Genomic DNA, 14,373 nt, shown 5'->3' on the forward strand with positions numbered 1-14,373 from the left:
TGTGTTACAGAGATTGATGTTTACATCTAGTGAGGTTTTTATGTGTGTTACAGATTGATGTTTACATCTAGTGAGGTTTTTATGTGTGTTACATAGATTGATGTTTACATCTAGTGAGGTTTTTATGTGTGTTACATAGATTGATGTTTACATCTAGTGAGGTTTTTATGTGTGTTACATAGATTGATGTTTACATCTAGTGAGGTTTTTATGTGTGTTACAGAGATTGATGTTTACATCTAGTGAGGTTTTTATGTCTGTTATAGAGATTGATGTTTACATCTAGTGAGGTTTTTATGTGTGTTACATAGATTGATGTTTACATCCTGTGAGGTTTTTATGTGTGTTACATAGATTGATGTTTACATCTAGTGAGGTTTTTATGTCTGTTATAGAGATTGATGTTTACATCTAGTGAGGTTTTTATGTGTGTTACAGATTGATGTTTACATCTAGTGAGGTTTTTATGTGTGTTACATAGATTGATGTTTACATCTAGTGAGGTTTTTATGTCTGTTATAGAGATTGATGTTTACATCTAGTGAGGTTTTTATGTGTGTTACAGAGATTGATGTTTACATCTAGTGAGGTTTTTATGTGTGTTACAGATTGATGTTTACATCCTGTGAGGTTTTATGTGTGTTACAGAGATTGATGTTTACATCTAGTGAGGTTTTTATGTGTGTTACATAGATTGATGTTTACATCCTGTGAGGTTTTATGTGTGTTACAGAGATTGATGTTTACATCTAGTGAGGTTTTTATGTGTGTTACATAGATTGATGTTTACATCTAGTGAGGTTTTTATGTGTGTTACAGAGATTGATGTTTACATCTAGTGAGGTTTTTATGTGTGTTACATAGATTGATGTTTACATCCTGTGAGGTTTTATGTGTGTTACAGAGATTGATGTTTACATCTAGTGAGGTTTTTATGTGTGTTACATAGATTGATGTTTACATCTAGTGAGGTTTTTATGTGTGTTACAGAGATTGATGTTTACATCTAGTGAGGTTTTTATGTGTGTTACATAGATTGATGTTTACATCTAGTGAGGTTTTTATGTGTGTTACAGAGATTGATGTTTACATCCTGTGAGGTTTTTATGTGTGTTACATAGATTGATGTTTACATCCTGTGAGGTTTTTATGTGTGTTACATAGATTGATGTTTACATCAAGTGAGGTTTTTATGTGTGTTACAGAGATTGATGTTTACATCCAGTGATTGAATCATCAGTACATCTATATTTTAAAAAGATATATTAGCCTTGAAACAAAATAGAAAAAGCTATTCTGATTGGTCAGTTATAAAAGTGATTTATTTTTAACTGTATTAAAAAAAACTGATACATTGGCACATTGGGTAAGAAACTAGATATCTTCTCATATTTCTTGGATATGAGTGTAATAAAAATGTATAAAAGATGATGTACTATAGAAACCATTGTTGTTTAGATGAGGACACCTGGGACATTGATACCAAGCTGTTTGTGCGTTACTGTCATCTCCATGACAACCTACTGAAAATTTATGAAGAGGTGAACACCATCAACCAGACGGCTGATAAAAAAAGTGCAGCAACAGACTTGTCAGAGGTAGTCATTATAAAATAGCTCTTCACAGTCATGGTTGAGTCAATGTTTATGTGTCAATCTTGATATTAAACCTTGAAGCAATTTAACATATATGAGTGTTCTATTGAACCATTTCACGCTATCTGTAGGAATATTTTATGTTTTCTGTATTTCAAAATTATAAGCGCATGGTATCTACTGTAATAATTACCAAATTTCTGGTCATTTTGTTGTGATCACGTTCTTTTATATCTATAACTCAGGAGCTAATGCAGACGTTTCACCTGAGTGAGTCGGAAGCTGCCCACATCATCACTCAGATGGAACAATGTCAGGTACAGGTTGGTTGTGAGAAAGTGAGTCGCCGTGTTCAGTTTGATGTGGAGAGTAAATTCAGTGCAGCTTCCTTCATCAGCTGTTTCCACTGTCATCTTCACTGCACTGATGACCGAGAGTCCAGTCAACATGGGTCGGTCACCATAGCAACCAGAATTAATGACGAGAAAAGATCAAATTTAGGTAAATTCTACAAATTAGATAATTTACTCTTGACAACCAAGAGTCCATTCAACCCTTTATAGCAATGCTCTGGTAACAATTGTCACCTCTGTATTTCTAACTGATCTAATAAGTTTTTAAAATATAACAAATATTTTAATGTCTCTTGTTCTTTTTCAGCCAATTTCTTTTATCAAAGTATATTGTGTGAGACAACCTGTCCTAGTAAACTCAGCACAGTACTACAAGATAGCAAATTATCACCACTACTGCTAATGGTAAGAACCTAGTGTTTTATTGTAAGGTCTATTAAGATTCCTGTTCTTAAGCACTACATTTTTTATATAGTTTTTAGAATGAAAGAAATTTATATTCTTTCCTTTTTATCAACTTTCTGAAAAATATGAATACACTGTAACTGCAAAAAGAAGTGATGTTTTGTGTTTTACAGAAACTGTTAGTGATGTTTTGTGTTTTACAGGAACTGTTAGTGATGTTTTGTGTTTTACAGGAACTGTTAGTGATGTTTTGTGTTTTACAGAAACTGTATGTGATGTTTTGTGTTTTACAGAAACTGTATGTGATGTTTTGTGTTTTACAGAAACTGTATGTGATGTTTTGTGTTTTACAGAAACTGTTAGTGATGTTTTGTGTTTTACAGAAACTGTATGTGATGTTTTGTGTTTTACAGAAACTATTAGTGATGTTTTGTGTTTTACAGAAACTGTACGTGATGTTGTGTGTTTTACAGGAACTGTATGTGATGTTTTGTGTTTTACAGAAACTGTACGTGATGTTGTGTGTTTTACAGGAACTGTTAGTGATGTTTTGTGTTTTACAGAAACTGTTAGTGATGTTGTGTGTTTTACAGAAACTGTACGTGATGTTGTGTGTTTTACAGGAACTGTTAGTGATGTTTTGTGTTTTACAGAAACTGTACGTGATGTTTTGTGTTTTACAGAAACTGTATGTGATGTTTTGTGTTTTACAGAAACTGTTAGTGATGTTCTGGCTGTCTGATGACAATAGGAAGCTGAACATGGTATTTAATCTGTATCACATAGTAAAGAGTTTAACCTCTCTAACAGGTAAGACCTTTTCGTCATAGACCTGGTGTATTTGAAGGATGTATTTTTGTATACTGTCTGTTTCAATCCATCTGGTGGCCGTTTTTAACTTCAGTCAATGTATTATTTATTTTAGCATGAATGTTTCATTTTAGCTTAGATTTAATTGATGCAATTAATTTCTAATTGATTTCAATTTTTTTCAAATGTTTGACATGCTTGGGACTAAATTTTTTTTGGGCAATTATTTTGACAAAGTTTTGGTGCAAATGCAAGTATGTTATTATCCTAATTTTTAGGATGAATGCTCTTCTGGGGTTGAACAAGGATGATATGGATACGAATCGGGAAAATAGTTCATACATTTATATATTTAGACATGACTGTAGCTGTTGGGTATTTAAAATATCATACAATCATAAACATTGGATAGGATCATACACTGTTTGTGATACTCTAGTTTAGATTGCTCTTGCTGACTTTAGAACTGAGATCTGTTTCTACATTTCAGGGAAGAGCTCTCTGATAGCAGAGCCTGGAGAAGTATGTTCCTGGTGGCTCAATATTAGAGAAGCTTGTCACCATAGCAACGCTGTACAGGCAGCTTACATCCTGGCACTTGTTTGTAGGGCTGTGGTAAATGAAGTCATAGACAGTCAACTGCAGTCAAAGGTCAGTATTTGTGAGATGTCATCCATCAGTGTTGAACAGACATTGTTTGTCCTTATTGGCTAGACATTATTAATTGTTTTGATACCAGTTAAATATCTGTGACCATGAATCATAATGGCTGCAGGGAAGTTTATCTAAGTCCACTATGAATTTAAATAGGTATTATTAACCATATGACGTTCCTGTCAAAATCTTACCAGTAAGGCCCTTAATATTAATTTGATTGGTTGGTTGTAGCTGTGGTAAGTCTAGATGTACTGATACGGTTGGTTAGTTGTAGCTGTGGTAAGTCTAGATGTACTGATTTGATTGGTTGGTTGTAGCTGTGGTAAGTCTAGATGTACTGATTTGATTGGTTGGTTGTAGCTGTGGTAAGTCTAGATGTACTGATTTGATTGGTTAGTTGTAGCTGTGGTAAGTCTAGATGTACTGATATGGTTGGTTAGTTGTAGCTGTGGTAAGTCTAGATGTACTGATTTGATTGGTTAGTTGTAGCTGTGGTAAGTCTAGATGTACTGATTTGATTGGTTAGTTGTAGCTGTGGTAAGTCTAGATGTACTGATTTGATTGGTTGGTTGTAGCTGTGGTAAGTCTAGATGTACTGATTTGATTGGTTGGTTGTAGCTGTGGTAAGTCTAGATGTACTGATTTGATTGGTTAGTTGTAGCTGTGGTAAGTCTAGATGTACTGATTTGATTGGTTGGTTGTAGCTGTGGTAAGTCTAGATGTACTGATATGGTTGGTTGGTTGGTTATAGTTATGGTAAGACTAGCTGTACTGATATGGTTGGTTGGTTATAGTTATGGTAAGACTAGCTGTACTGATATGGTTGGTTGGTTGGTTATAGTTATGGTAAGACTAGCTGTACTGATATGGTTGGTTGGTTATAGTTATGGTAAGACTAGCTGTACTATATGGTTGGTTGGTTGGTTATAGTTATGGTAAGACTAGCTGTACTGATATGGTTGGTTGGTTATAGTTATGGTAAGACTAGCTGTACTGATATGGTTGGTTGGTTATAGTTATGGTAAGACTAGCTGTACTGATATGGTTGGTTGGTTATAGTTATGGTAAGACTAGCTGTACTGATATGGTTGGTTGGTTATAGTTATGGTAAGACTAGCTGTACTGATTTGGTTGGTTGGTTGGTTATAGTTATGGTAAGACTAGCTGTACTGATATGGTTGGTTGGTTATAGTTATGGTAAGACTAGCTGTACTGATATGGTTGGTTGGTTATAGTTATGGTAAGACTAGCTGTACTGATATGGTTGGTTGGTTGGTTATAGTTATGGTAAGTCTAGCTGTACTGATATGGTTGGTTATAGTTATGGTAAGACTAGCTGTACTGATATGGTTGGTTGGTTATAGTTATGGTAAGACTAGCTGTACTGATATGGTTGGTTGGTTATAGTTATGGTAAGACTAGCTGTACTGATATGGTTGGTTGGTTATAGTTATGGTAAGACTAGCTGTACTGATATGGTTGGTTGGTTATAGTTATGGTAAGACTAGCTGTACTGATATGGTTGGTTGGTTATAGTTATGGTAAGACTAGCTGTACTGATATGGTTGGTTGGTTATAGTTATGGTAAGACTAGCTGTACTGATATGGTTGGTTGGTTATAGTTATGGTAAGACTAGCTGTACTGATATGGTTGGTTGGTTATAGTTATGGTAAGACTAGCTGTACTGATATGGTTGGTTGGTTATAGTTATGGTAAGACTAGCTGTACTGATATGGTTGTTTGGTTATAGTTATGGTAAGACTAGCTGTACTGATATGGTTGGTTGGTTATAGTTATGGTAAGACTAGCTGTACTGATATGGTTGGTTGGTTATAGTTATGGTAAGACTAGCTGTACTGATATGGTTGGTTGGTTATAGTTATGGTAAGACTAGCTGTACTGATATGGTTGGTTGGTTATAGTTATGGTAAGACTAGCTGTACTGATATGGTTGGTTGGTTATAGTTATGGTAAGACTAGCTGTACTGATATGGTTGGTTGGTTATAGTTATGGTTATAGTTATGGTAAGACTAGCTGTACTGATATGGTTGGTTGGTTATAGTTATGGTAAGACTAGCTGTACTGATATGGTTGGTTGGTTATAGTTATGGTAAGACTAGCTGTACTGATATGGTTGGTTGGTTATAGTTATGGTAAGACTAGCTGTACTGATATGGTTGGTTGGTTATAGTTATGGTAAGACTAGCTGTACTGATATGGTTGGTTGGTTATAGTTATGGTAAGACTAGCTGTACTGATATGGTTGGTTTGTTATAGTTATGGTAAGACTAGCTGTACTGATATGGTTGGTTGGTTATAGTTATGGTAAGACTAGCTGTACTGATATGGTTGGTTGGTTATAGTTATGGTAAGACTAGCTGTACTGATATGGTTGGTTGGTTATAGTTATGGTAAGACTAGCTGTACTGATATGGTTGGTTGGTTATAGTTATGGTAAGACTAGCTGTACTGATATGGTTGGTTGGTTATAGTTATGCTAAGACTAGCTGTACTGATATGGTTGGTTGGTTATAGTTATGGTAAGACTAGCTGTACTGATATGGTTGGTTGGTTATAGTTATGGTAAGACTAGCTGTACTGATATGGTTGGTTGGTTATAGTTATGGTAAGACTAGCTGTACTGATATGGTTGGTTGGTTATAGTTATGGTAAGACTAGCTGTACTGATATGGTTGGTTGGTTATAGTTATGGTAAGACTAGCTGTACTGATATGGTTGGTTGGTTATAGTTATGGTAAGACTAGCTGTACTGATATGGTTGGTTGGTTATAGTTATGGTAAGACTAGCTGTACTGATATGGTTGGTTGGTTATAGTTATGGTAAGACTAGCTGTACTGATATGGTTGGTTGGTTATAGTTATGGTAAGACTAGCTGTACTGATATGGTTGGTTGGTTATAGTTATGGTAAGACTAGCTGTACTGATATGGTTGGTTGGTTATAGTTATGGTAAGACTAGCTGTACTGATATGGTTGGTTGGTTATAGTTATGGTAAGACTAGCTGTACTGATATGGTTGGTTGGTTATAGTTATGGTAAGACTAGCTGGTAAGTACTAGCTGTACTGATATGGTTGGTTGGTTATAGTTATGGTAAGACTAGCTGTACTGATATGGTTGGTTGGTTATAGTTATGGTAAGACTAGCTGTACTGATATGGTTGGTTGGTTATAGTTATGGTAAGACTAGCTGTACTGATATGGTTGGTTGGTTATAGTTATGGTAAGACTAGCTGTACTGATATGGTTGGTTGGTTGGTTAGCTGTACTGATAGTTGGTTGGTTATAGTTATGGTAAGACTAGCTGTACTGATATGGTTGGTTGGTTATAGTTATGGTAAGACTAGCTGTACTGATATGGTTGGTTGGTTATAGTTATGGTAAGACTAGCTGTACTGATATGGTTGGTTGGTTATAGTTATGGTAAGACTAGCTGTACTGATATGGTTGGTTGGTTATAGTTATGGTAAGACTAGCTGTACTGATATGGTTGGTTGGTTATAGTTATGGTAAGACTAGCTGTACTGATATGGTTGGTTGGTTATAGTTATGGTAAGACTAGCTGTACTGATATGGTTGGTTGGTTATAGTTATGGTAAGACTAGCTGTACTGATATGGTTGGTTGGTTATAGTTATGGTAAGACTAGCTGTACTGATATGGTTGGTTGGTTATAGTTATGGTAAGTCTAGCTGTACTGATATGGTTGGTTGGTTATAGTTATGGTAAGACTAGCTGTACTGATATGACTGTGATTGGTTATAGTTATGGTAAGACTAGCTGTACTGATATGGTTGGTTGGTTATAGTTATGGTAAGACTAGCTGTACTGATATGGTTGGTTGGTTATAGTTATGGTAAGACTAGCTGTACTGATATGGTTGGTTGGTTATAGTTATGGTAAGACTAGCTGTACTGATATGGTTGGTTGGTTATAGTTATGGTAAGACTAGCTGTACTGATATGGTTGGTTGGTTATAGTTATGGTAAGACTAGCTGTACTGATATGGTTGGTTGGTTATAGTTATGGTAAGACTAGCTGTACTGATATGGTTGGTTGGTTATAGTTATGGTAAGACTAGCTGTACTGATATGGTTGGTTGGTTGGTTATAGTTATGGTAAGACTAGCTGTACTGATATGGTTGGTTGGTTATAGTTATGGTAAGACTAGCTGTACTGATATGGTTGGTTGGTTATAGTTATGGTAAGACTAGCTGTACTGATATGGTTGGTTGGTTATAGTTATGGTAAGACTAGCTGTACTGATATGGTTGGTTGGTTATAGTTATGGTAAGACTAGCTGTACTGATATGGTTGGTTGGTTATAGTTATGGTAAGACTAGATGTACTGATATGACTGTGATTGGTTATAGTTATGGTAAGACTAGCTGTACTGATATGGTTGGTTGGTTATAGTTATGGTAAGACTAGCTGTACTGATATGGTTGGTTGGTTATAGTTATGGTAAGACTAGCTGTACTGATATGGTTGGTTGGTTATAGTTATGGTAAGACTACCTGTACTGATATGGTTGGTTGGTTATAGTTAAGGTAAGACTAGCTGTACTGATATGGTTGGTTGGTTGGTTGGTTAGCTGTAGATATATGGTGGTTATAGTTACTAGCTGTACTGATATGGTTGGTTGGTTATAGTTATGGTAAGACTAGCTGTACTGATATGGTTGGTTGGTTATAGTTATGGTAAGACTAGCTGATATGGTTGGTTGGTTATAGTTATGGTAAGACTACTGTACTGATATGGTTGGTTGGTTATAGTTGGTTGGTTGGTTATAGCTGTACTGTATGATATGGTTGGTTGGTTATAGTTATGGTAAGACTAGCTGTACTGATATGGTTGGTTGGTTATAGTTATGGTAAGACTAGCTGTACTGATATGGTTGGTTGGTTATAGTTATGGTAAGACTAGCTGTACTGATATGGTTGGTTGGTTATAGTTATGGTAAGACTAGCTGTACTGATGGTTGGTTGGTTGGTTGGTTATGGTTGGTTTATGGTAAGACTAGCTGTACTGATATGGTTGGTTGGTTATAGTTATGGTAAGACTAGCTGTACTGATATGGTTGGTTGGTTATAGTTATGGTAAGACTAGCTGTACTGATATGGTTGGTTGGTTATAGTTATGGTAAGACTAGCTGTACTGATATGGTTGGTTGGTTATAGTTATGGTAAGACTAGCTGTACTGATATGGTTGGTTGGTTATAGTTATGGTAAGACTAGCTGTACTGATATGGTTGGTTGGTTGGTTATAGTTATGGTAAGACTAGCTGTACTGATATGGTTGGTTGGTTATAGTTATGGTAAGACTAGCTGTACTGATATGGTTGGTTGGTTATAGTTATGGTAAGACTAGCTGTACTGATATGGTTGGTTGGTTATAGTTATGGTAAGACTAGCTGTACTGATATGACTGTGATTGGTTAGGATATATTTGATTAGTATCTATTTTCATAAGGACCATGATGCTGACACAGAGAGTGGAGACCTGACATCTGTCCAGCCAGCAGGCGAGTCATGCCCAGACACACATCCTGTAGAAGATTGTCAACAGTGGAACACGAGTGTGAAAAAACTGGAAGATGTCTTGTGTCTCAGTTGTCTGCTTCATATCGCTCCGTCAGAGGTTAAAGGTCAAACCGTACCAGAACCACTCACAGTATCTGTTACAAAGCTAATGGAGGGAGGTAGAGGTAAGTCAAACCACATTGTTACCTCTGTGTGTGTGGTTTAAAGATCAAATGTCAGACAGTACCAGAACCACTCAGTGAGTTTTATAAAGCTAATGGAGGGAGATGGAGGTTAGAAACATTATACATCTATTTTTGTTTGTGTGGTTGATAAATACAGTCGAAACTTGTTATCTTGAAATCCAAGGTACAATGGAAAATATTTTGACTTATTGAAATTTCGACTCAAATGAAGTGTCCAAATCAGGTTGATGATATACTGATGTTGATGACAGTTGTACAAAGTAGAGGTATGCACAGTACACTGTGGTATAAACAGTCTGTTATATCTGTTATCTGAAATGGCAGTAAATAAACAGAAGCAAATAAATTTCTAATTTCTACTTTCCCCTTCTATTGTTTATTCATCCAAACAAGAAAACATGTAATAACAACTCCAATCAAATGCATTTGTGCTCACGACGTTCCGCCCTGCACACGTGTACAATACCCTTACTGACCAAGCACATACAGATTTATACATCATATATTTTACAGAATGACAACAAAACAAAAATAAAATTTTGATATTCTACATAGGTATGTGGTTAGTATGTGGACAGTATGTGGTTAGTGTATGGTCAGTATGTGGTTAGTATGTGGACAGTATGTGGTTAGTATGTGGACAGTATGTGGTTAGTGTATGGTCAGTATGTGGTTAGTATGTGGACAGTATGTGATTAGTGTGTGGACAGTATGTGGTTAGTGTGTGGACAGTATGTGGTTAGTGTATGGTCAGTATGTGGTTAGTGTATGGTCAGTATGTGGTTAGTGTGTGGACAGTATGTGGTTAGTGTGTGGACAGTATGTGGTTAGTGTGTGGGCAGTATGTTGTTAGTGTGTGGTCGGTATGTGGTTAGTGTGTAGACAGTATGTGGTTAGTGTGTGGACAGTATGTGGTTAGTGTGTGGGCAGTATGTGATTAGTATGTGGACAGTATGTGATTAGTATGTGGACAGTATGTGGTTAGTGTTTGGACAGTATGTAGTTAGTGTATGGTCAGTATGTGGTTAGTGTGAGGTCAGTATGTTTGTTAGTGTGTGGTCATGGAGTGTTCAATGTGTGGTCACAGTGTGATCAGTGTTTGGTTAGTGTGTGGACAGTATGTGGTTAGTGTATTGTCACTGAGTGGTCAGTGAGTGGTCAATGTGTGGTCACAGTGTGATCAGTGTTTGGTTAGTGTGTGGTCAGTATGTGGTAAGTATTTTGTCAATCAGTGGTTAGTGTGTGGTCAATGTGTAGTCACAGTGTGATCAGTGTTTGGTTAGTGTGTGGTCAGTATGTGGTAAGTATTTTGTCAATCAGTGGTTAGTGTGTGGTCAATGTGTGGTCACAGTGTGATCAGTGTTTGGTTAGTGTGTGGTCAGTATGTGGTAAGTATTTTGTCAATCAGTGGTTAGTGTGTGGTCAATGTGTGGTCACAGTGTGATCAGTGTTTGGTTAGTGTGTGGTCAGTATGTGGTAAGTATTTTGTCAATCAGTGGTTAGTGTGTGGTCAATGTGTGGTCACAGTGTGATCAGTGTTTGGTTAGTGTGTGGTCAGTATGTGGTAAGTATTTTGTCAATCAGTGGTTAGTGTGTGTTCAATGTGTGGTCACAGTGTGATCAGTGTTTGGTTAGTGTGTTAGTGTGTGGACAGTATGTTGTTAGTGTGTGGTCATGGAGTGTTCAATGTGTGGTCACAGTGTGATCAGTGTTTGGTTAGTGTGTGGTTGGTATGTGGTTAGTGTGTGGACAGTATGTTGTTAGTGTGTGGTCATGGAGTGTTCAATGTGTGGTCACAGTGTGATCAGTGTTTGGTTAGTGTGTGGTCAGTATGTGGTAAGTATTTTGTCAATCAGTGGTTAGTGTGTGGTCAATGTGTGGTCACAGTGTGATCAGTGTTTGGTTAGTGTGTGGTTGGTATGTGGTTAGTGTGTGGACAGTATGTTGTTAGTGTGTGGTCATGGAGTGTTCAATGTGTGGTCACAGTGTGATCAGTGTTTGGTTAGTGTGTGGTCAGTATGTGGTAAGTATTTTGTCAATCAGTGGTTAGTGTGTGGTCAATGTGTGGTCACAGTGTGATCAGTGTTTGGTTAGTGTGTGGTTGGTATGTGGTTAGTGTGTGGACAGTATGTTGTCAAGTGTGTGGTCATGGTTAGTGTGTGGTCAATGTGTGGTCACAGTGTGATCAGTGTTTGGTTATTGTGTGGTCAATGTGTGGTCACAGTGTGATCAGTGTTTGGTTAGTGTGTGGTCAGTGATCAGTTAATGATCTATAAACTATCTGCTACAGGTGCTGTATCAGAGTTGGTGGGTTGCTATGTCACACAGTCTGGCTTACATCCTAGTGATCTCTTCCTTCCCTGTCACATGTCGGAGAGTTCAGAAGTCCACGGAGAGGCCATGGAAGCCACAGAGACTACCTTCCAGTCATTTTTAGAGAGAGTTCAAGGTATCTATTGTCATGACTTGTGGCATTGAACTGAAACATGCTAGAAATTATCCTGAAATGGACCTGACCAAGTCTTGGTATTTTTTTGGTCAGTCTGTCATTCAGTGTGACTGCCATCACAATAAACACATTATAAAACTTTTTCTCAATTCCACGGGTGCATTTGAGCAGAGATTTTGTGGGAATGTCAAGAGACTGAAATGAGGAGTGTCTTTTGCCTTTGCTGCAAAAATATGCCAAACTGTATAACTGTTTGATCATTGTTACGACTACCACTAATGTTATATATGTTATCAATAACTCTAAATAGGCTAGAATGGCCTACAGGTATGGCAGCTGAAATGTAAAAAACTAGTGTGTTCACTGACATGCTTTGTGCTTCAGTGTGAGATAAACCTACAAGTGTATATTCTGTATGTACCATACAGGTAAGTCATTATTTATGTAAGATAAACCTACAGGTGGGTATTCTGTATGTACCATACAGGTAAGTCATTATTTATGTAAGATAAACCTACAGGTGGGTATTCTGTATGTACCATACAGGTAAGTCATTGTCTTTTTATTGCTTACTGATTTTTATTTGGAATATTTTCTTGCTAAACTTTGATCCTATTTGTTTCAATTGAACTGTAAGTCAGTAACCAAATTTCAACATCTATTGAATCAGTATGGAATAGCTTGTTTTGCGTGATGTATCTGATTATCTTGTTAATGAACCAGTAACCTTCTGACTGACTGAGATAAACCATAACTTAGAATGGTTTTGTTCCGTAGGTAAGATGGAGGTACTGAAACAGCGACTACCTCATAGTATGGAATCTGATGTGCTTCTGGCCAATTGCTGCTGGGAGAACGCTGTCCAATGGAACAAAGATACAGAGGTTGGGATACTGACAATGGTTTTATGTAGAGATATGGCAGTTGAGACACTGACAATAATAATGATTTATAAGCTAGAATGGTTGAAAGGCCTGTCTTTTGGAAAAGATTAATTCAGATTGTGACTTGTGAGAAAATAAACTCTAAGTGTGACTTATCAAATGGTGTTGAAAACCTTCCTTGGAAAGTGGACTAGAACCTCATTTTTCTTCATCACTCAATTTTAATTTTTTTTACTTCAACTTTAGTTTTCTTCTGTTTGCAGTGTATGAAAAATTTTGAGTACAAAATTCCTTAGAATTAAGGACCCCCAAATACTGTTTATAGATACTGTTTAAAATGCCATCCTCACACAAGTTAATGAGCCCCCATTTCAGTTTTTAGATACTGTTGATATAAAATGCCATCCTCACACAAGGTAAGGACCCCCAAATACTGTTTATAAATACTGTAGATATAAAATGCCATCCTCACACAAGGTAAGGACCCCCAAATACTGTTTATAGATACTGTAGATATAAAATGCCATCCTCACACAAGGTAAGGACCCCCAAATACTGTTTATAGATACTGTAGATATAAAATGCCATCCTCACACAAGGTAAGGACCCCCAAATACTGTTTATAGATACTGTAGATATAAAATGCCATCCTCACACAAGGTAAGGACCCCCAAATACTGTTTATAGATACTGTAGATATAAAATGCCATCCTCACACAAGGTAAGGACCCCCAAATACTGTTTATAGATACTGTAGATATAAAATGCCATCCTCACACAAGGTAAGGACCCCCAAATACTGTTTATAGATACTGTAGATATAAAATGCCATCCTCACACAAGGTAAGGACCCCCAAATACTGTTTATAGATACTGTAGATATAAAATGCCATCCTCACACAAGGTAAGGACCCCCAAATACTGTTTTTATAGATATAAAATGCCATCCTCACACAAGGTAAGGACCCCCAAATACTGTACTGTAGATATAAAATGCCATCCTCACACAAGGTAAGGACCCCCAAATACTGTTTATAGATACTGTAGATATAAAATGCCATCCTCACACAAGGTAAGGACCCCCAAATACTGTTTATAGATACTGTAGATATAAAATGCCATCCTCACACAAGGTAAGGACCCCCAAATACTGTTTATAGATACTGTAGATATAAAATGCCATCCTCACACAAGGTAAGGACCCCCAAATACTGTTTATAGATACTGTAGATATAAAATGCCATCCTCACACAAGGTAAGGACCCCCAAATACTGTTTATAGATACTGTAGATATAAAATGCCATCCTCACACAAGGTAAGGACCCCCAAATACTGTTTATAGATACTGTAGATATAAAATGCCATCCTCACACAAGGTAAGGACCCCCAAATACTGTTTATAGATACTGTAGATATAAAATGCCATCCTCACACAAGGTAAGGACCCCCAAATACTGTTTATAGATACTG

General features: G+C 36.8%; 1 protein-coding gene across 1 annotated transcript in view; it reads left to right on the plus strand.

Moving 5' to 3' along the window:
* LOC132550504 (rab3 GTPase-activating protein non-catalytic subunit-like) overlaps positions 1–14,373 on the plus strand; it is a 51,589-nt gene that overhangs the window by 15,104 nt on the left and 22,112 nt on the right. The window contains 9 exon segments of the mRNA XM_060214574.1: positions 1,459–1,598; positions 1,841–2,096; positions 2,256–2,353; positions 3,067–3,163; positions 3,654–3,814; positions 9,314–9,548; positions 11,860–12,018; positions 12,796–12,938; positions 13,285–13,318. Of these exon segments, the coding sequence (XP_060070557.1) occupies positions 1,459–1,598; positions 1,841–2,096; positions 2,256–2,353; positions 3,067–3,163; positions 3,654–3,814; positions 9,314–9,548; positions 11,860–12,018; positions 12,796–12,938; positions 13,285–13,318 (1,323 nt within the window).

The sequence above is a fragment of the Ylistrum balloti genome, unplaced genomic scaffold (assembly GCF_031769215.1).
Source record: "Ylistrum balloti isolate Yb309-2 unplaced genomic scaffold, AGI_CSIRO_Ybal_v1 Utg370126, whole genome shotgun sequence".
Lineage (NCBI taxonomy): Eukaryota > Metazoa > Mollusca > Bivalvia > Pectinida > Pectinidae > Ylistrum > Ylistrum balloti.